Source organism: Emydura macquarii, unplaced genomic scaffold (assembly GCF_026122565.2).
Source record: "Emydura macquarii macquarii isolate MOO-44397 ecotype Brisbane River unplaced genomic scaffold, CSIRO-AGI_Emac_v2 contig_2369, whole genome shotgun sequence".
NCBI classification, from domain to species: Eukaryota; Metazoa; Chordata; order Testudines; family Chelidae; genus Emydura; species Emydura macquarii.
In genome coordinates, this window is record NW_027132506.1 from 713,421 (window position 1) to 736,588 (window position 23,168).

General features: G+C 56.0%; 1 protein-coding gene across 1 annotated transcript; it reads right to left on the minus strand.

The window, feature by feature from the left end:
* Positions 1 to 12,594: 12,594 nt before the first annotated feature.
* On the minus strand, positions 12,595 to 18,687 carry LOC137161739 (protein ABHD14A-like). Its single transcript, XM_067561179.1, is given in 5 exon segments — positions 12,595 to 13,629; positions 13,809 to 14,044; positions 14,501 to 14,616; positions 15,374 to 15,644; positions 18,324 to 18,687. Coding segments are annotated over 5 exon segments (1,170 nt in total). The 3' UTR covers positions 12,595 to 13,446.
* Positions 18,688 to 23,168: the final 4,481 nt, after the last annotated feature.

Here is a 23,168-nt window from a genome sequence, read left to right on the forward strand (position 1 = left end):
GATCTAATCCATCTGGAGTATTGGGTCAGGTCCTGCAAACACTCCCATGGGTCTACTGGTGTGAGTAAAGTGATGCACCACTTGTTTGCAGGAGTGGGGCCTAGGTCCTTTTAAAGAACCAAAACCAAAACTCACACTCAACACAGCAATGATCCTCATTGCACCAAGGAGCTGCATCATCTATTTAATGCATAAACTTGAAACACTCTGAGACTTGATTCCATGAGACATTTAAAATCTCATTCACCAATTTTTTACAGATCTCACTAATTTCCCCTACTGGTGAACTCCAAAGGCAGTTGGACATATTAAGAACAGCTGAATTATCGGGAGACCAGACTTAGAAAAGTAAATTGCAAATTTGCAAATCACAAAGCAAAACTGTCCCATATGGCCCAGCTTTCCATACCTGCCTACACTAGGCAATGACCCATGGCTGACAACATGGTAGATCTATACTCTCAGGAATGGGTGGTGAAGCTCTTTAGCTCCATCTACCTTAGCAGTTGAATACTTTCCATCACCAGTTGAGGATGGCGCAGGCAGCAGGGCGGAGAATCCATGGTTAATATTTTCATAGTGTAGCTAAAGCCAAACTGCACAACTGCCAAGTTTTGTGCAACACTTGGTGTGACATTTTATGTAATAAGCTAGTGCACGTCTAACCATGTATGTCAGCTAACGGGCAACACAACCTGCACCAAAGCAGTGGCAGGGGTAGGATGTGGAGCTGTACAAAACTTGACAGCTGTGCTGGGGTAGGTCCAGCATTGTCAACTCTTGTGATTTTATTGCAAGTCTCATGATATTTGGTGTCTTTCTTAAGGCCCCAGCTCCTGGAGTCATGTGATATGGTTTTTCATAGATTCCAAGGCCATCATCTAGTCTGACCTCCTCTATGACACAGGCCATATACCTTCCCCAAAATAAATTCTTGTTTGAACTGGTGCCTACTTTTTAGAAAAACATCCAGTCTTGATTTGAAAATTGCCAGTAATGGAGACTCCACTGTTCCGATGGTGAATTACTCTCACTGTTAAAAATTTACATCTTATTTCTTGTCTGAGTTTGTTTAGCTTCAACTTCCAGGCAGTAGATCTTATTAGATCTTTATCTGCTAGACTGAAGAGCCAATATCTGTTCTCCATGTAGGTACCTATAGACTGTAATCTAGTCACCCCTTAACCTTCTTTGTTAAACTTAATAGACTGAGCTGCTGGAGTCTGTTGTTCAAGGAACGAAGCAAGTGAGAATCTCATTTTAATTGAAAACAAGTTTCTAGCACTCGTGGGTGCAAAGGGAAGCTTGAAAATGGGACCCGTGTCAACCCTAAAGATTCAAACACAAGAAGACAATAAAAAGAGACCAACATTTTTTTAAAGTAATCTTGTGATTTTTAAGATGATATGATTTGGGAGTCCAGCTCATGACATTTGAACACAGAGTGGCCATGCTGGGGGGAGGGTGTCTGGGGCATGCCTGGTGGGTATTGAGGTTGCCAGTGTGGGTGGGTGCTATTTGGGAGACGCGGGTGGGTGCTGGGATGGGTGCTGTCTGGGTAGCTGGGTTCTGACTGAGCGAGCCAGTCAGCAGTCAGGATTGAGTTCCCCCCCCCCCACACACCCCCCCCCCACGCCCAGATTGTTTTCTTTTCCTCTAGCAGGCCCTTTATTAAAACCCTGCTGGGAGGATGGACAGCTGGCGTCTATTCCTTAGGAAGTTGCTGTGCACCGGAGCAATAGCTCAGCAGCTGTGGGCTCCCGTTCCCAGCTGCTGCTCACTGTGTCCCCACTTCATTCAGGGGGCTCCCCAATTTAGATGAATGAAAATTATTTTGGGGTTAGGAAAAACAGGCCGCCAGCAACCTCACTTGTGGGTCTGGAGTTGGAGTAACACGATTCTTGTAGGCAATGAGGAAGTAAGTGCCGAGAAATATGATACTTTAAGTATTTTAAAGAGACCTTATTGAGGGCACAGGAGCAAACCATCCCGATGTGCAGAAAGAATAGCAAATATGGTAGGCGTCCAGCTTGGCTTAACAAAAAAGTCTTTGGTGAACTTAAACACAAAAAAGAAGCTTACAAGAAGTGGAAGCTTGGTCAGATGACTAGGGAGGATTATAAAAATACTGCTTGAACGTGCAGGAATGAAATCAGGAAGGCCAAAGCACAACTGGAGCTGCAGCTAGCAAGGGACGTGAATGGGGAACAAGAAGGGTTTCTACAGGCATGTTGCCAACAAGAGGAAGATTAGGGAAAGTGTGGGCCCCTTACAGAATGAGGGAGGCGACCTAGTGATGGAGGATGTGGAGAAAGCTGAGGTACTCAATGCCTTTTTTGCCTCTGTCTTCACAGACAAGATCAGCTCTCAGACTGCTGTACTGCATGGCACAGAATGGGAAGGAGGCGAACATCCCGCAGTGCTGAAGAAACAGGTCCAAGACTACTTAGAAGGATTAGACATACACAAGTCCATGGGGCCAGATGCAATGCATCCGAGGGTGCTGAGGGAATTGGCTGATGTGATTTCAGAGCCATTGGCTATTATCTTTGAAAGCTTGTGGCAACAGGGGGAGGTCCCTGAGGACTGGAAAAAAGCAAATATAGTGCCCATCTTCAAAAAAGGGAGGAAAGAGGATCCAGGGAACTACAGACCGGTCAGCCTCACTTCAATCCCTGGAAAGATCATGGAGCAGGTCCTGAAGGAATCCATTTTAAGGCACTTGGAAGAGAGGAAGGTGATCAGGAACAGTCAACACGGATTCACCAAGGGAAAGTCATGCCTGACCAACCTGATTGCTTTCTATGATGAGGTGACTGGCTCTGTGGATGTGGGGAAGGCGGTGGATGTGATATACCTTGACTTCAGCAAAGCTTTTGATACTGTCTCTCACAGTATTCTTATCAGCAAGTTAAAGAAGTATGGGTTGGATGAATGGACTATAAAATGGATAGAGAACTGGCTAGAGCACAGGGCTCAACGAGTAGTGATCAATGGCTCCATGTCTAGCTGGCAACCGGCCACAAGCGGAGTTCCCCAGGGGTCGGTCCTGGGGCCGGTTTTGTTCAACATCTTCATCAATGATCTGGAGGATGGGGTAGATTGCACCCTCAGCAAGTTTGTGGATGACACTAAGCTGAGGGGAGTGGTAGATACCCTGGAAGGTAGGGATAGGATACAGAGTGACCTAAACAAACTGGAGGATTGGGCCAAAAGAAATCTAATGAGGTTCAACAAAGATAAGTGCAGAGTCCTCCACTCAGGAAGGAAGAATCCCATGCACAGCTATAGACTGGGGACCAACGAGCTAGGCAGCAGCTCTGCAGAAAAGGACCTGGGGGTAACAGTGGATAAAAGGCTGGATATGAGTCAGCAGTGTGCCCTGGTTGTCAAGAAGGCTAATGGCATATTGGGCTGCATTAGGAGGGGCATTGCCAGCAGGTCACGGGAAGTGATTATTCCCCTCTATTCGGCATTGGTGAGGCCGCATTTAGAATATTGTGTCCAGTTTTGGGCCCCCCCACTACAAAAAGGATGTGGACAAGTTGGAGAGAGTCCAGCGGAGGGCAACAAAAATGATTAGGGGCTGGAGCACAGGACTTATGAGGAGAGGCTGAGGGAACTGGGCTTGTTTAGTCTGCAAAAGAGAAGAATGAGGGGGGATTTGATAGCAGCCTTTAACTACCTGAAAGGGGGTTCCAGGGAGGATGGGGCTAGGCTGTTCTCGGTGGTGGCAGATGACAGAACAAGGAGCAACGGTCTCAAGTTGCAGGGTGGGAGGTCTAAGTTGGACATTAGGAAAAAGTTTTTTACTAGGAGGGTGGTGAAGCACTGGAATGGGTTACCTAGGGAGGTGGTGGAATCTCCATCTTTAGAGATTTTTAAGCTGAGGCTTGACAAAGCCCTGGCTGGGATGATATAGCTGAGGTTAGTCCTGCTTTGAGCAGGGGGTTGGACTAGATGACCTCCTGAGGTCCCTTCCAACTCTAATATTCTATGATTCTATGTCAGCGAGAGGCAACCTCGGCTAGTGAGTGGGCTGCATGAGTGGCCCTTCTTTCTTTCAATGGGCCACAAGATTGAAATCAGCCATGATGCACTAACCACCACCTCAGGAAGAATCTTAAATACGTTTAATACAGGCCAAATATTTCATAACAAGTTACAGAAAATTACTTAATGTTACAATAATATAACATCCAAATTCCAAAAATATTTTAGCTGCCAAAAATTCGACAACAACTTGTCCAATCAGTGTGCTTCTGGTATGATTCTTTCACGCGCGTGAGCAACTTTTAACACGTCTCGTGGGCCGCGCTCAGAAGCCTGATGGGCCGCAGGTTGCCCACCACTGCTTTAAGCCCAGTAAATACTGTTGTCTTAAGATCAGCTGTGGCTCAGATGTGGTGTCACTTATATGGATGGAAATCTGGAGTAACGCCACTGACTTTTTTTTTTTTTTTGGTAAAGGGCTCGTGAAGGTTTTGAATGGCCAGTTCCTAAGGGAAAGCTTAGAAAGGCTCATTAGTGGCTAATGTGGAGATTTTCAGAGGCACAAAGGCAGTTAAACCCCTGTTGCCCACCGGAAATCCAAGGGGCACACAGCTGGGGCTGTCTACATGAAATGAAATCAGCTACCAGGAGTACATGTGGTGCCCGCTCTGTGCCCATAGTTAGCTGCTGGGGAAGAAAATCATCTCCCCTACCAACATGCGGGGTTTAAAATAGAAATCCAGACATCTTTGTGCCACTGGCAGTGTGCACAGCCAGGGTCCATTTGCCCCCTTCATTGCCCGCCCCACCCCCCGTGCACTGTGCATGGTGAAAGGGATGGGCAGGGAAGGGGGCACCAAGTGCTGGAAGGGGTTGTTTCAAGGAGCTGAAAGCGACAGGAGTGGGGCTCCTTTGGTCTTGCAAGACAAACTCCTCAGGGCTTCCACAGGCAGAGCAGGTGGCTGAGTTAGCCTAGCAACTCTGGGTAGTGGCCCCTGGGATGTGTAGGGGGGGGTGTGTGTGAAAGGCAATGGCATTGCGCTCTTCAAAAGGCAACGGGCAGAACAAAACCAGACCCTTGTTATTCTTGCCCCTAGAATCAGAACAATGGGAGAGTACATGGGGGGGTGGGGGGGGGCTCCTGCAACCCAACCTGCTGTTCCAGTCCTGAGATCCGCATTCAGCTCTGCCAGCGTCCCACCATCTGCAGCACCCCCTCCTATTCCACCTGTACCCCGCTAGTGCCCCTCAACCCAACCATCCGCCCCACAGCCCTGCTATTCCAGTCCACCCCTGTTCCACGCTGGGTCTTGGATTTCTACAAACCAACTGTAGTTTTTCTAAACACCGAGGATCACTTCCAAGGATTGATCAGTGGACCAGGACCAACATTTAACCTAGTGCCTTTTTAATTACCCAACATCATCCCCCTCCCGCCCCTTTTCTCACTCCCTCTACCCCCATACTTTCAATTCAATTCTACTGTGTTGGCAAGACAAATCATAGAAGCATTGCCAAAGTGTAAAAGAGGGACACAGACCACACGACAAATCGTGTCGCCACATCTGTAAAATGGGGATAGTGATGCTGACCTCCTTTGCTCTGAGATTTACTGATGAAGAGCGCTATAGAGGAACTAGATATTATTATATATCCTGGGAAGTAGATACAATCTGCTCAGGATGGGGCTTTCCATACAAAAAAAACCAGGGGACATCCACTGAAATGAATAGGCAGGTTTAAGACAAAGGAAGTACTTTTTCTACTCAATCCACAACTAACCTGCGGAACTCATTGCTCTGTGACATTGTGATGGCCAAAAGCATAAATGGGTTAAAAAATGAACTAGATACATTCCTGGAAGATAGGTCCATCAATGTCTATTAGCCAAGATGGTCAGGGATGCAACCCCATACTTGGGGTGATGCTAAACCTCTGCATATCAGAAGCCAGGAGTGGAAGAGAAGGGTAGATCACTCCATCATTACCCTGTTCTGTACACTCCCCCTGAAGCCCTTCTATGGACCGCCGTCAGGAGACAGGATACTGAGCAAAATAGACCTTGCTCTGACCCAGTCTGGCTGCTCTGGTGTTCCCACTCACGTTTGATCTCATGGGTTCATATGGCATTAGTCTCCATTCCTCATCCACGGGGAGGGTTCTAAGTACCACCATGCCACCTCCTTCCTTTCTCCCAGGATAATGCAGTTTTTCCTCATTGCCTTTTGAGTAAGAGTTTCCTACCCTCTGAGGAAATGCCGCTCATGCTCCCTCATATTTTGTGCTTAAGACTCTTCAGTTCCTTTGCTTGCCCCGGCTCGCCTCTCTGAGATTTGCATGGTGTATTTTGCGTCTCGTTTCCACCCACGGTTTGCACTCACCAAGACTGTGTATTTCCCTGTACCATGGTTGGGTTGGATTTACCCTTTCAAGTGACTCAGACACGGTGGCGGAGGTGTTTGCTTGGTGTGTGGAGCACGCTTTGGCTTGGACGGGATGACACACGGGAGCGTACTGTTCTCATCTGGACTTAGTTCTTGATCCTTTAGGTCTTCGAGCTACAGGGCGCTGGTTTGGTTGTGACACCACCACAAGTTTAGGGGGAGACAAGTGACCCATTTCAGTTCTACAGCCATTATTGCTGGGGGTCCCTGCGTACATGGCATATCTGAATTGCGGAAGTCAAGTCTCTCTTGGGGATTTGTCCCAATTCTTGCAACTAGCCTTTAAATTTGGGGCCCCGATTTTGCTCCTGTAAAGTAGAATGGGTTGAATCAGACCGTCAGCTAGTTTGAGGAGAGGGTGATAACGATGCAGTGGTTTTTTTTAAAGGCACGGCAGGCCTCCTAGTGCTTTTCCAGCCAGTGGAATCTGATTTTTCCAGGGGTAATGCAGTCAATGTTTAGCAGGGCTAAGTCCTGGCATAGATGACGATTTAACAGCTCAGTGGCAGCCAGCCAGCATTTTCTCCCTGTATGTTCGCAGAATGGCTAGCCCTGCAGGGCATCTCCTGCAGGGGGAATAGGTCATTGGTGGATCTGTTGCAGCTGAGATCACATCCCGCTCTGATTCCCCATTCTTTCCCATTTGCAAGACAGTGGGTTTTAGCCTACACTTGCTGGCTTGGGAAATGGATTTAATGATGCCATGTGTTTTATCCATCTTTTATACACTGCCCACAGGAGTAAAATCGCCACAAGTCCATGCAAGAACAGATTAATCTCATCCTTCTTTCCCCTCCCTCCTTTTAATTATTTCATCCACTTACTGCATCTTGTCATTAACCCAACGTGGGAGCTCGTCCAAACAGGGCCTGGTTTGTTATGACAGCATCGGGTAATAGCCATAAGTGCTACTGTAATACAACTCATCAGTAAACATCCCAGAAAAGGTTGCTAACACAGATACCCCCTGGGCATCTGCAGAGCTCAAGAGAGCATCTTTGCTTTTGTGCATTGGAGTAAACAGCCGCCTGGCTTGGAAGGCTGGTAAAATAACTTGAGTGAGGCTTCCTGGCTGAGGTCAGTGCTGTGCGTCAAGCCATGTCTGGGGAGCTTTCCCTTGAGTCCCTCTGTTGTTACAGGGGGTTGAGGGAAGGTTGGTTATTTTGAAGGGGCTGGTTATCAATGGAAAGACACAGAGGAACCACACAGAAGGCAGGTTCCCAGTAGATGGTGCGGGGCGAGAGTCCAGAGACAGAGTGAAGAGAAGCAATCTCACTAACTTCCTTCCCCTGGACTTGCAGGGGGAGCAGGGAGCTCCCTCCAGAAGGAACGGGGGGAAATGAGGGATCCCCAATAGGCTCTGGTTTCCTTTGCCCTGGGGCTGGGCATTACCTGGCCTGAGTACCGGTGAGAGCCAAGATGGGTCGTGTGCTCAACCCCCAAAATGCAGTGGCTGCCCAGCGGTCAGGCTGTGCCCCGACGGACGACCCAGCCGCGTCGCTCCCACCCGGGCGTGATGGTCAGCAGAAAGTTTAACCAGCTGCAGGGCAAAAGGGAGAGAGAACCCGGACTTTGCACTGTCCACCACCTGCACGGCTGCTGACTGCTCAGCTAGCCCTCTGAAGATTATTTGGAGCAGAGGTGGGAGCAGCACCCCTGGCAAACACAGGAGCAGCTCAGAGCTGGGCTCTACCATTCCTGCGGAGTTAGGCCCTGTCTACTCGCCGGGTGCTATACGCTTCCTACAGCGCCAGCAGGGGGGTTCCGGTTGCTATAGGAACATCGCCTCTCCCAGTGGTGGTAGCTGGGGCGACGGAGGGACCAGTGACCTCGCTGCTCTACACCGGGGGTGAGGTTGGCATAGCTCAGGTGCTCACGGGGGTGAATTCCTCATGCCCCGAAGGGGAACACCGTCGCTACGGCGACCTATGTTTTAAGCGGAGGCCAGGCCTTAGTGTGGGAACGCAGCCCAGCAGCAGGGACCCTGCTGTCTACTGAGCACATTCCCAGCTGCAGCACAGCCAGGGGCATTTCCTCTCCGCCGTGCCGTCAGTCAGAAGCTTGGCCCTGGGGGGGCAGCCAGTTCCTGCTCCTGCCGGGGCCTGGCTGGGATCGGGAGGGGAGCAGGAGCTTTTCCTCTCAGTTCAGGGCAGAGGCCATGAGAGCTGGGGCCACCCACGACTGCAGGGCGAGCAGAGGAGCCGGGAGTACCAGCCTGCCAGCATTGCACTTAGCCAGGCTGCTGTGGGCGCTAGGAAGATCTAGCCTGGTGTCAGACACAGCCCTGCACTCAGCGACAGCCGCGTTGCACGGCCGCTGCCAAGCCCACCGGCACACGGACCTGGCACTAACTCCCACAGCCATCGAGAGCAGCAAGTGAGCTGTTCGGCTGCTCCTGGATCTGCTCTCAGGATTGGCACCTCGCTGAGTCACGAGGCCTCCCAGAGTCACAAGGCCTCCCCGTTGCTCACTGCAGCCAGAAGCAAGAAGGCAGCTGTCCAGAGGACACACCAGACCACATCACGGGGGCATCCACTGGGGGGCAAGCCCCGCCTCTGCCAGCGGCCAATGCCCTCAGCTGGCGTAAACCAGCCCAGCTCAAGGGACTCCTGCCATGCTACACCAGCTGCTGGTCCTGTGGGAGCAGATTGCCTCTGCCCGGCTGCCACGCACTGGCGGTGCTGCCCTGGAAAATTCCTCCCTGATCCCCTGCAAGGTTCTCTTCCTCTGCACTGGGATCATGACATCCTCCCCCAGGGTCACTTCCTGCCTTCTGCAAACCCAGGGCAGAGAAGGAAAGAGGCTGAGGGCAGGTTCTGAATTGCCCCAGCTGATACCATTCCCCCGACCCTCCCATGGCCCCTTCCAAGCGGAGGAATTCAAAGGGACTAGCCTCCCATCCTCCCTATGGGGCGGGCCGGGATCAGCAGCCAGATTCTACAGACAGGGAAACTGAGGCTCAGAGAGGTAAAGGCAACCGCATTTTCTAGATGTGGGCGCCTCAGTACAGGTGCATAAATGCCACGGCCCGTTTTTCTGGCAGGGTCTAGCCCTTAGCGCTACTGACTGCATCGGGGCGGCGGCAGCACCTCTGAAAGAATCAGGCCATTCCCCCGTACTCGTCTCTCTCTACAGTTAAGTGCCACATTTGAGACATAAGAGTTGGAAAATGGTAGCCGAGGGGACTAGGCCGAGGTAACGCAGTGCGTCAGTGAGACATGCAGAAAAGGAGCCGGGCCTCCCCCCTCCTGCTTAAACTAAGCCCCAGAGCTGAGGAAGGAATAAGGACACCAGGCGAGAAAGGCTGACATGGCCTTCGTTGCCCTTTGCAGGGCTGGCTACTGCTGGTGGTCAGTTTATAACTGGATGTGATGGGCCTCCCCGTCCCAGAGCACCCCCCTTGTGAGGTAGCCCTGGCTCACCTCGCTGAAGCGCCCCCTGGTGGTATTGTCATTCAGCTGGCTCGGCCGGGTACTTGGCCCTCCAGCCAGATTGCCCCAGATTCACCCCCCCCTTCTGGGGCATCAGCGGCCTCACTAATGCCCTTTAACGGCATTAAACGCAGGTAATGAAACTACCATCTTCCGCCTGCAGCTGGGGGCTTCCTGCAGCTCCCACCTCCTCACCCGGGACAGTCGCTCACATACAGAACAGCTCACCCCACGCCTCTGGCTTGAAGAATTCACTCCAGCTCAGGGCTCCTCTGTGCTTTGCTCAGGATTCCAGCGCACAGGGCCATTTCCCTCTAGCCTTTACCCCTTCAAACTCCTCCAGGCCTCCAGACCCTGGACCTCTCCCTAACCCCTCCTCAGGCTCCTACCTGGACCACCTTGCTGCACGCAGCCCTCCCTCTCTGCCCCAGAAAGGGCCTGTGGAGGTTTTCCCTTCTCTCCTGAGTGAGCTAGCTGGCTCCCCGCATTATAAGAATCCAGCCAGCCAGACTCTCTCCTGGTGCATCTCAGGAGCTCACTTCAGCTCTCCAGCTGTTCATTACCACCACCACCTTCCCCAATCACCCCCAGCCCAGCCCAGCCCAGTTTCCCAGGCAGAGCGCGTCCCTGTGCCCCTTAGAGAGGCCAAGTCCCCCTGCAACACTTGCCTTAACTACTCTGTTCTGTGTCCCCCTTGGCAGTAGCCCAGGGAGACTAGGCCAAACCAAAAGCCCCATGCGGGGTGCACCTTAACTTCAGTGGAGAGGCCCATCGGAGCGGTCCAAGCACAGGACCAGCAGCCAGAGCTCAAGTTCTGATCCTTGACTGGACACCCACTCCCCTTTCCAGCCATCAGTAAGTCATGTCACAGCCTGCCTCAGTTTCCCCATCTATAAACCAGGATTAATGCTCTTCCCTGCCCCCAGCAGCATGGTGAGGACACTGGTTCACTATTCACTGTAACTGTTTAAACAGTTCCTCCCGCTTCCATCAGTGGGGTCCTAGTGGTCCCAGCCCCTGCCCCGAAGGCAGCATGGATCATCATTGCTGTCTCACTGTAGCTGCCGGTCCGGCAGGGGCACTCAGGGCTGCAGATCACCCACAGCTGCAATGCGCCACTGCCAGCGTACGCCCCAGACTGATTTACACCTCGCTGCCTGGAAATGCGCCATCATGGCCCACGTCCCGCTGAATTTAACTGCGCCCTGACTGCTGGGCCACGCTGCCGCTGCAGATCCTGGCGTGTCAGACACTAAGCCGTGCGTGCAATGGGGAGGGAGCATCTATGATGCACGTGGGCTGTGAGGAGATCTGACCGGCATGGACACCACTTTGCACTGCTGTGCAGTGACCCCTCCTGGTTGATCCAGGGACAGCGGCAAAGGGAGTCCCATCCCATGACCACCTAAAAAAGGGGGCTGTGATCAAGAGATGGGTGCCTACACACATGGGAGAAAATCAGGGCGCCTGGAAGTAGACGAGCATGACTTCCCTCCAGAACAACTTCGCTGGGGACAAAGGGGCAGGGAACTTACCGCACAGTGCTGCCTTTCAGGGCTAGTTAAATCCTGTCTGGGACCCTTCGGGTGGCTGTATCGCAGAAGCCATGGTATAAGACTTAGCTAGATTCACTTCTTCGAAATGCAGCCAGGTCTGGGGTGGAACACAGCACACGCAGGGGATGAATGAAGTCTGATCAATTCCCCTCAGGCAGCTGGGTGCACCATGTAATGATTTGTCCTTTCTATTCAACTGGGAGAGGGGAGCAGTAAAGCCAGCCCTGGAGGGCGGGAAATGATTTATCTGGCTCTTGGGAACACCTGCAGAGAGGCTAATGACTGGCTTGGCAGAGTTGTAACAGTGGCAGAAACTGACATCATTTTCTGGCCAAACAAATGCCGCAGGGCGCCCTGGCGAGGCTTAGCCATGAGCCTGGAATCACTCTAGGTCAGAAACTCAGCCCAGCGCCAAGGAAGTCAGAGCTGCAGTGAGGGACACCAGCTGGGGTCTGGCCCAGGTGGTTGCAATCCAAGTGCTGGACGGGCTGCGCTTGTTCCGGGACAAGCAGAACTGCAGCGATAAGCCTCAACTCAGGCCACGAGCCCCCTGAGAACAGAGATGGGAACGTGTTGTCATGGACTGGGGCGTTTGCCTGACTGCTCCCCAGCAAACGCTGCCTTTCCACCCTGCCCAGCCCTGGGATTCCAGCAGGAGCACAGACAGCAGCCCACTGCTGGTAGGGACCCCTAAAGGATCCGGGCCTACTGGGGTAGGTGCTGCCCAGCAATGGCAATCCCTGTCCCTGAGAGCAGAGGTCCCTCCCCGCCCCCGGCCCAGCAGCGACAGCTCCATCGGCCCTCGAGCAGCACGTAAAGGGGGTCTCTGCTCTGCCAGGCCCCCAGGCTACTGCAGGATGGGCTCAAGCAGCCAGCGCCCTCTTGGCTGCTACGGGACCTGCCTGGGAGGAGAGGCAGGGCCAGGAGAGCTCGGGGCGCCCGAGGCGGCTCTGCATGCAGCCAGCTGGCTGCCTCTGTACACAGGGCAGCTATGGACACAAAGCTCCAGGGCAGCACCAACGGCTCATGGTAGTTAGGAGCCAGCCTCCCCGCTCGAAGCCCCAGCTTCGGGGTGCAGGAGCCGCCCACTGCCCGTGGGGGTGGGCCAATAGACCCCGCCCGGCAGGGCCTCACTCTGCCAGCCTGTCCCAGACAGAGACGCCCAGCACGCACTGTACCAATGGTTTATTGGCCTCAAAACAGACTCCTACGAAGACCCCTCCCCTCAGCCTGGCAGGGGAAGCTCACCCACCCCAGGAGAGGGGTACGATCAAGCACGTGCCAACTGCACCTGCTGCGTGGGCAACGACCCCATGAAACGCCCCCTACAAACAACAAAACCCACCACTGGACACAAGCACTCACCCACCGGAGCTCCCTTGTACTCCCGTCCCTGCCGCAGGAGATGCTCAGCTACTCTGCAGCGAGGCCATTTGGAAAGCTATTCCAAGCCCCAGGAGGGCGCCAGGCCCACCCCCACCCCCGGCTTGCTCTCATGCCCGGGCACCCCAGGCTGACACGCCAAGCCGCCATTCAGCAGCAAAGCCCCCTTGGGCTGCGGCCTAGCGCGGGCTCCCTGCAGAGAGACAGGGCAGGAGAGACAAGAAAGCTCCGGATGCGAGGACCGCGTCAGAGGAGAGCCCAGCCAGAAGCTGAATGAGGGACGGGATACCTCCTGACACACGTGGCAGAGCCGGGGCCAGAACCCCGGCAGCTGGCGCGCCCCCTCTGCAGAGGCTGACGACATCCAACAAGCAATCAGCTCCCGCCAGAATCAGGGGGCGGAACAAATTGGGGCACAGACATTCTGCAGCCCCTCAACCAGCTGGGAAAGGAGTCCCCGGCGAAGCTCCTGGCTCTCACCTCCCCGGCAGCCCCAGTCGCTGTGGGATCAGCCAGCCAGGAGGGCGGCAGCGGTGAGAAGTCCCCACCCCGGCCGGCAGCGAGTCCCACAGCCCCTCGCGATGGGGGCAGAGAGTCAGCGTCCCAGCCACGCGGCTCCGGCCCCGGGAGGGCCCCCGCTCACTGCAGCTCGCCCAGGAAGGCGAGCAGCGCCTTGTGGAACTCGCGAGGCTTCTCCAGGTAGCCGGCGTGGCCGGCGTCGGACAGCACCGCCACCTTGTGCTTCGGGAGCTGCCGCAGGCTCTGCAGGGACTGGGCGCCCAGGGCGGTGTCGCGCTCGCCGTAGACAATCAGCGTCGGCGTCTGCAGAGAGATGGGGAAAGCGTCAACAGCCGGAGGTGCGGGAGACGGGCAACGGAGCCCCGCCTGCCCTGAGGGCATGGCACAAGGGACTCGAGTGACCTGGAGAAGAGCGTGGCCCTGAGACGGGCCTGCCTGGAAAATGCAGGGCAGACGTCTCCCTCCCCCATCCCCTGCCGTACCTGGACCTGCTGGTACTGCTGCGCCGTGTACTCCTGGGTCCCCACGGGCGCGATGGGCACAAAGCCCCGCAGCTGCGCCCCGTGCACCAGGACAAAGGGGATGGAATAGCGGCCACTCATGGACGGGCTGATCAGAACTGGCCTCTGGATCCCCAGCTCCTTCAGCACACGCTGCAGGAAGGCGACTCGGCCCTGCTCGGTGGAGACGGCTTCAGAAGGCGGGGAGCTGCCATAGCCTGCGGAGGAGGAGGGGTTAGTGTGCCCCAAAGACCCAGGCTAAAGCATCCCAGGCAGGAGGAAGGTTTCACCATCGTAACCTTCCCCCCAGCTCCAATGCGGAGGCGAGGGCGTTACTGACACCTGCCTCCAGGCCCAATTAGCAGACATGCCGGGTCTGGATCCAGCAGGACTCGCACTGGCAAGTCCTGCCATGACTCTGGCGCAGCAGGTAACAGTGTCGCAAAACCAAAATCCCTGCTAAAGCCCCAGCCTTTTGCACAGGAAGAGATCCAGGGGGCACAGGCACGGTCTGTGCAGGGAACAGCACTAGAATGCGTGACTCTGTGAAACTGACCGCTTAAAGGGGCACGGGGCTGTACAGTGACTGCGGCACGTGCCAGGTGGGCAGAAGGGGAGGGAAGCCGTGGCTGTGGGCAGACACTAACTCGGATACGTGGGTAGTATATTCCTACCGGGCAGGTCGATAGCAACGGAGCGATAGCCTTCCTCTGAAAGCAGGGTCAGCGTCCCCAGCTCCTCCCACGTCTTGGAAGTGAAAGCCTGGCCGTGCAGCAAAACCACCTCCAGCCTGCAGAGGACATGACAGCAGTTAGAGGGGCACCCGCCAAGAGAGAAGTGGGACCCACCCCGCTGCAGCTGGGCCCCCAGAATCTTTGCAGGGGAGGCTGTTTCTGTGCTAGTTGACCAGCAGGACAGCTCAGGGTTTTCAGGATGAGAGATGCCACATAAGTTCTTTTGTTTGTTCCCTTTATCGTCTCAAATTCATGGTGGCCTCTGGATCATTGGCTCCAGATTCACATCTGACTGATTCCTGCTGAACACACTTCCCCCAACAGAGAAGTGCAGCCACCTCTGGGGTGGAACCCAGCAGCTGTTTCAGAGCTCACCAAACAAACACCACCCCTGTGGGGGTTTCAAGTGGGCAGCCATTTAAGAGTAATTAAGATTTGGGATGGGCACCTGGGATAAGACCCCTAAGTCTTGCAAGGAGTGGCAAAGGATATATAGTGACTACAAGTGGTCAGGAACTGGGCATTATGGTCCATTCCCCCCTCCCCCCCCACGCGCCCCTCAGGGGCACAGCTCACCCCCACCCCAACACCAAACAGGGCTGATTTACAGAGTAGCACCAGCTACTGAATCACAAGCCCCTGGGTTCTCCTTGGAAGTTTCCCCACTCACGTCCCAGGTGAGCCAGGCCCTGCTCATCCTCTGAGTTGGGATAAGAGCACAGAGTTGGAACAGCTGATCCAGTGTCCACCACCAGACACAGATCGCTTAGGGCAACCCCAGAACCAGTTCTGGCGGCCAGAAGACGAACCCACCTTTTGGGGCTGGGAGTCCCTGCTCTCTGGAGCAGGAAGCCTTCTCTATACAAGATGGACGGGCTCCCGGCAAGCGTCCCCGTTAGGACGGTGGCATTGGCGTCTCGCTGGCCTTTCTCCTCTGCCCTGGCCTGCGGCTTGTGGCTGTCTGCTCGGGAGGTGAACCTCTCGTGCTGGATGGCAGGGAGCAGCAGGTAGAGGACAAAGGTGACCAGGACCCCGAGAACCAGCAGCCCCAGCCTGTTGCGAATCAAAGCCATTGTCCGCCGTTCTGAAAGGGGAGTGGAGAGAGACAGTGAGCGGCCGAGAGGGGGATCCACGCTGCGGCGCCAACAGCACAACGCAAGGCCACCCCCAGCCACCGGAGCGGAGACCGGGGCCCTCACAGTTCAGCAATGACCAGGAGAGGGACGGATACTCCATCAACACGCACACACACAGACTAAGATGGCCCTGCTTCTCCCCCAGGGCAGCCTCCCGCTAAGGAATGCGCCCTTCCCCGCCCACACACCAGGACACCACGCGGGGAGCCACGGTGGATTCTGGTCCCCAGCTTTTGGGGGCAGAAGGGGAATGGAGCCTGCTTTACCCCTGAGATCTCATGCATGGTCATGGGCCAGAAGAGACACTGGGGGAACGCAGCGGGGTGCAGAAAGGCTGGTGCTACGGTCACTAGGACGAGGCACTGCAGGCCCAGGGTTACAGGCCAATTCAGGCCGGGTCCCGCCCTGTCTAGGGGAGCCGCTGGCGTTGGTGTCCCTGCCCCGCTCACTCCTAGCTCACTCCAGGCTGGGCCGGGCCGGCGACTCCAGGACCCACGCTGCGTTCAGTAGCGACAGCTGACCTCACTGATCCTCTCCCCCGCCCCGAACCTCTTACCCCTGGGAACCAGCTAGTGCTGGGGGTTCCCTGCGCAGAGGAAGAGTTCAACAAACCAGTGCCCCGTGCAAAGGCAAGTCCAGCCTGGCCCACCCAGGCCAATGGCAGCCACAGGACACCTCCCCCCCCGGGGCTTTCACAGCCTTAGGCACTCCCCAGAGTCTGGGGTTTCTAACCCCCACAGGCCCTGACACTGATCTCCTCCCATGCACGCCACCAGCCTCCCCTTTACCCTCCCTGCTGCGCCCCCCCCCAGCCCATGTCTCCCAACCGCCCAGAATCTTCCGGGCTGAATGTTCCACACACACACACACACACACACACACACACACACACACCCCCAGCCCACCTGCAGGACATGCAACAGCCCTGAGAAAACATGGCCCCGATCCCAAGAGGCAGGTGACAGATTCTCTCCAGATCCCCCAGCATGGTAGGGGGCAAAAAGCCCCCCTTCCAGCCTCCCCCTCCCCTCCAGTTACAGCTGTTGCACGTGCCTGGTTGGTCCTGTAGGGAGCTGCTCCCAGATGCATGTTCTACTACTTAGGAAACTTAGCACCCACGTCAGCCGGCCCATCTCCAGGGCCCACAGAGCTTCCTGCTAGGAAGCACCAACCCGGGCAGGGTTTGAGCAGGTGACCTGGAGGTGAGAGGCTCCACAGCCCATTATTCAATCTCCTCAGCTATCCAGCCCCTTCCACAGACAGGTTTTGAACTTCAGCACGTCACAAGAGAGCACGGCCCGAGAGAACAGGCAGCCTTGAGCTCCGTGCTTCCAGCACTAGCAGAGTAACAGAACGCTGGGCTGGGTTTTCCCTCCCTGCACAGCCCGTACACCCCTTTGATGTACAGAGCAATGCACTGCACCCCACCCCACCATAGAGGGACTCTCCCCACCAGGAGTTCAATGTGTCAGGAGTCTTTGGCAGGCCCCGACCGGCGCAAAGCTCCCCCCACGCAGGGCAGAGGGGATGAAAGGGCACATACAGAGTTGACTGGGCAGGAGGCTCACAAGCAGAGACACGCTTGCAAGGGAAAACGACTCCGTACTTGCTGCTTGGGAGATGCTTTCTGTAATCGGAGAAAGATTTGGCGTGAACGTGAAGAACGCCACGTGTGACTGGCACATCAGAGCTACATTAGCTTGCTGCACTCTGCTGTTCTCAGACAGCACTGATGGGCCCAGCACCTGGGAGCTGCTCCAATTATTCCATGTCCTGCAGGCAGCAGCTCAGGCTCAGGGACAAGTTTCCAAGGCCTGCCCAGGCAGCAAACCACGCAAGGTGCAGTGAGAGCCCAGAGGCTGGGCACGTGCTCTACGCTATTTGCCAGCCGTGCAGGGCTTTGAAAGCTTGCCCAGCAGCATTTCAAAGCACAAACACCCAGAGGCAATGAGGCCTTTGAACAGGGGCCGGTTCTCCCCACAGGCACTGGCCTGTAGGGCAGATCTCCTGCCTCAGGCTGAAAGCTGCAGGGGCATCAAGAGGCGAGTAAGTGACGTGATGGTAACTGACATGCCCGATCCAGAAGGGCCCCATTGCACTTTGCAAGTGACATTGGAAGCTCGCTTCTTCCACCTCTGACATGCAGCCACCTCTGGGGTGAAAGGTAATAGCTGCTTAATGATGCACAGCAACATTCATTTATTATTTGTATTGTGGTGGGGCCAAGGGCTTCCAGCTATGGACGAGACCCCCATTGTCCTAGGTGCCGCAGGAACACAGAACAAAAAGACAGTCCTTGCTTCCAAGAGCTTACAATCGAAGCACGTAAATACAGAGGAGGAAGAATTCTGTGGCGAGTAGAACCAAAAACAGGGGAGGCTTTGGGCAGGGAGAAAGCAACTGCCTTGGACACTCCAGACCTCAATTATCTGAGGCTCCCTATTACCTGAGCAGCTTGTCCACGTAACAGACGAGGGCGCACACCACTCCCCCTTATTCAGTGTGTCCCTAGGTAACTCGCAATCTGCACTGCACAGTGGCAAGTCTCCCAGGCTCTTTAATGCTCATGGGCAGACTGGCCCTCTGCCTTTCATGTTAGCCTCTGCCTTGCTCTCTGCACCAACTACCTTGTCTGATCTCATCCAGCAGGCAGGCCGCAGACGCGCAATCCCTGAAGACATAGGTTTGTCCCTGGCACAGGACTTTTAGTTTGGCAGGGTACAGGATGTAGGCCTGAGCCCCCTCCTTCACAAACTCTTGCTTGAGCGCCACGAGGCGCTGCCGCCTGGCGTGCGTGGCAGGGCTGAGGTCAGGGAAGAAGGCCACCTCGTGGCGGTGGAATTCAGCCACTCGGCAGGCCCGGGCCGCCCGCAGAATTCTCTCTCAGGCCCAGAAATCAGAGAGGGTCATTAGCACAGTGCCACCGCCATCCACCCGGGCACTCCCGCCTGCTCCCCTGCAGGGAAGCCGGTATGCATTTTCTATACGCATAGGAGATTCCTTCGCCCGTAAGCCCAGGTAAGTCAGCACCAGGTTTTCCAAGAATGGGATCAGGTCTGCGTCTCCCACAGTAGCCGGGACCCTGACATTCCGGGCCCGCACCCTGTTCTCCAGATCTTCCAGCCAGCGCTCCGTCTCCAGGCTGCTCCGGGCCAGCTCTCTCATCAGGCCGGCGTGCTTCACCACGCAGCTCTGGGTGCTCGCCACACTGGCATTCAGGGCTTCCACCCCGCCGGCCGTCTCCTCCAGGCAGGTCGCCAGCTTATGCAGCTCCTCGGAGAGGGAGGCCAGGGCCTGGCCCAGGGCGGCCTGCTCCGAGACGACCTGCTCCAGCCACTCTGGCAGGGCATCCCTTGCAGACAGGAGCGTGCCAGGCTCGCCTGCGTGGGCCGAGAGTGGCCCTGTCACCTGGGCCTTCCTGGGCATCTTCGAGAGCAGAAGTCTGTCTGTCTGTCTGTCTGTCACCCGTGCGCAGTGGCGCAGAGCTGCGGGGTGCCCGGCCGGACGCGGGGAGACGCTCCGGGCTGCCGGGCCCAGCCCTGCCCCTCGCTAGCTGAAGTGTCCGGGACACACCTTTGTTTACCAGGCGCTTCCCCTCCCACGTCCCCGCCTCCAGCCGCAGCGAGGAAGCCGGCGGGAAGGCCGGACCCGGCGGCCAGAGCCTCGCCCCGACAGTCCCCGCAGCATCGCCCCGCTGCTGGAGCGACTCCGGGCCCCTGCAGCTGGCCCCGGGTCATCCCTCCTTCCCCCGGCCCAGCCTGGCTGCCTGCGCCCCGGCTCCCCTAGGCCAGCGCGCCCCAGCCTCCCCAAGGCGCGGAGCCCAGCGCAGGCGGGGCCCGGCGGCTCCGAGAGGCCCCGCTCCCCGGGGACCGCACTCACAGTCAGCCTCGCTGCGCAGCGGCCGCCTCCTTCCCGGCCGGCCGGGGCTGGTGTCGCACTGAAGCGCGGCGGCGGCGCCCGCAGCCCGGATCGAGCCCCACAGTCCCACCTAGCGGGGGAAGGCGAGAAGGCGCCGGCCGCGGGGGAGGCGCCGCGGAGCGAGACGAGGCGAGGCAGAGGCGGGCGATGGGCTGTCCCCTTATTCCTCCTCCCGCCCCCGTGGGCACCCTCTAGAGGCAGGGGATGGGCGCGTTTTGGAGGCCGAGGTTTTGGGGTAATCCCACCGCCCCTCATCTCCGGCTGTGTCTTATCCCTAGAGCTCGTTCCTCCTTCCCTTGTTTATAATTCCTTGCAGCCCTTTCACCACCAATCCCACCCACACTTGGCAAACCTGCTCGCCCCTCCCCTACGCTACTTTGAAAGCACCAGCTAAAACATACAGCACCTGGCACAGTGGGGCCCAGTGCCTTGCCTAGGTCCCCCAGTGCTACTGGAATGCAAACAACAAATCTCAGAGCCCCTCTGTGGAGCAGAAGCTGTCATCTCCATGGGGAAAGCGAGGCACAGGTAAACTAGCACGCAGGACAACAACGTCGGGGGTAGAACTCAAGACTCCCTAGTGTCCCATTAGGCCACACTGTAATCCACCACTGCACTTGTCAGTTAGGCTCACACACTCCACAGCCCTGGCTTTCCTTCCTCCTGTTTCCCCTTTGCTGCTCAGCTCCCTCCTTTCATCCACGCAGGGGCTCATGCGGCGCTGTAGTAAACCACACCACTGCTATATTCAGGCTCCCAGCATTCAACCAGCTGTTCACATTGCTGAAAGGATTACCAGCAAGCCTGCTACCTTTCTCCATTAGGATCACCCACCAAGCCCCCAGCTCTCTTCAACAGCTCTCCCTCTGTAAACAGGCCTCAGAGCAAAAACCTGGCAGTGGAGGGAAGAGAATCCAGCAGCAGAAGGACCCATCCTGGGCAGGCTTCTTAACTCAGCTCATTTGAAATAAGGGCCAGTAACAGAATACCAGGCTCTGCCTATGCTGAGCAGAAATACCTGATCAGGTGCTGGCAACTGCTGCAAGCTGGAAAGGTGACCCCAGGGCTGCATGTCCTCTGATCTTAGGCGAGAGGGAGGGTAACAACAGCTATCGATCAATGCTTATACTAATTACCCAGCAGGACAGCTGCCCTGCAAACTATAAGTGCTCTAAAGCCGCAATCCCTAGCCTCCTGTTCTGTTCTTCACACTCCGGGGTGTGACGAGGAAATTCCTCCTAGGCCCCGCCAGTGCTGGGATGCAAACCATCCTAGGTGCAGCTGTGCTCTGGATTCTGATGATCGGGCAGTATCTGAAAGGGGTGCAGCTTTTCTTTTGCACATTGAACTCTTCCGTTCCTCGATTCCCCCTGCAAATGCTGCCACCCCTGTCTCTGTGGGGAGAAAGTAGGAGGGCATGTTGAAATGAAACAGGCTGCATGGAGCAAGCTGCTCTCTCACCCCACTGCAATATCCGCCATAAACCTCACGGCAAACGGAGTGTGGCTCTCCCTGCTGGCTGGGCATCCCACCTGAATTTCACCCAGCGGTGTCCTGAGAGCAGCCCTGAGCAGCAGAGATGCCAAGAGCTGCTGTCACTGACACGAGCTACTGCTGCACATGCAGCAGTAGGAACACCCAGGGCTATCCACTCCAGAAGTAGCAGGGGAGGCCTGGGCACATGAGAATAGCCTTGCCATGCAGAAGTGGTGTGAGAGGTTTCAGTGGGTGGACACCAGTGGGTAACCATGTAGAAGTGGCACCCACATAAGTGGAAGTGCCAATTGGGGGACACGGACTTGGATTCTTTCCTGCTCCTTGTACAAAAAATAATAAAATAATCAGAAAACCTTCTGGGCCGTATCTGTGCACAGCATTGCATGGTCTGAATGGTGGAACGCTTGTAGCGATCCGAGAGCTGGCTGTCAGTTTAGCCAGCTGTGTCTCTGCTCCCTCTCCCTTCACAGCCAGACTATTTGCCTCTGCAAAGCCCATGGCAAAACAACTCCTAACTGGCTAAGTATTATTCCTGTGCACAATGTCATCCCAACACACAGCCGGCAAACAGCCCCGGAGGAGAGAGCAGGGCACCCGGTGTGACATTACAATCGCTCATTATAACTTTTCAGAACCCTACCATGGGAATGGTATTTTCCTGCCACGGCTGCAGCTTTGAGGGAGGATCTGGAGGGATAAGGAAAGCTGACATTCGCCCAAAATAACAGGAGACCAGGAGCTGGGGCTTTCGGAATAACACAGCATAGCGTGAGCGTCACAATAAAATCAGGAGCATTGGCAACGCTGCATCTGCCACAACTTCTACGAGACAGTAAGGGGTGGAGGGTGAACGCTGTCCGCAGGGTTGGTCCTCCCCATGCAAAGCTGGAAACAGTCACACCTGTCTGCAAACAGACAATTCACTAACTTCTAGGGTGACCAGAGACCAAGTGTGAAAAATCAGGACGGGGTGGGGGGAAATAGGCGCCTATGTAAGACAAAGCCCCGAATATTGGGACTGGCCCTATGCAATGGGGACATCTGGTCACCCTACTGAGTGCCACAGAAAGGAAACATCCAACACTGTCTTCCATTCCCTCGTCTCTGGCTAGGCTTCTCTTCTCTTCCGAGTCTGTCGTGGGGAGGTAGCTCCGGTGCTGCAAACCCTAGTGCAGATGGGAAGAAGTGGGGCTAGCACTAGTGGGGCTGACCCCAGCTCACAGCACTGGTGTCTTTCCCCCCTGCGGCCTGTCCCTCCTAGATGGGATGGGAGCTGCTAGCCCTTAGGTGTCACTGCACCACTGGGCAGCTTCTACGTTCCATGGGCCTCCAGGGGAGCGAAGGTCCTAAACACTGTGCAGGGTCAAGCACCAAGGTATTTAGGCTCCTAACTCCCATTGACATCAGTGCCTAAGTACCTTTGGCCTAACATCTTAAGGGCTGTCAACTACAGTGTGTAGCCCCCCATTCCTCATCCATGTGTCCCAGAGTGACCCCCCGTCCTGCACTGACGTGTCCTCTAAATCAACCCCCGTGTCCCTTCACCTGTCCATACCCTACGGAGCAACCAGCCCCCTCCCACCAACCAGTGCCCCACCCAGCACCGTGCATACCTGCGCCCCACGGCCCTTCCCGCCCACACCGAGGCCCAGCACCCATCACCTCCACACCAGCCTCCCCCAGTGCGTTCTCGGGGCCCCTCTGCCCCGCCGTGGCAGGTCACTGACGAGCCGGGAGACTCTTTCTATTACAGTGATGCGGACCGACTCCACCGCCTGCCATCGGGCCGGTGTGTCCGGCTCGGCTCAGCTCGGCTCGGGGTCCTGTTGTGGTCAGGCGGGTGTGATCAAGGGCTGGACAAAGAGGCCTTTCAATGGTCCCTTCGGGGCTGGTGCCATCGTGTGGTGGTTTGAAAGATGCTTTGTTACAACAGGCTCCGTCCTGCCCTTTCATCTGCTCTGCGCCTCGTTAACAGCCTCCCTGCCTCGTCCAGCTGCCGGGCGCGGGCCCCTCGCGTGGCTTTAACTGGCAGCGCAGGGGGCAGCTCTGCGCTCCCT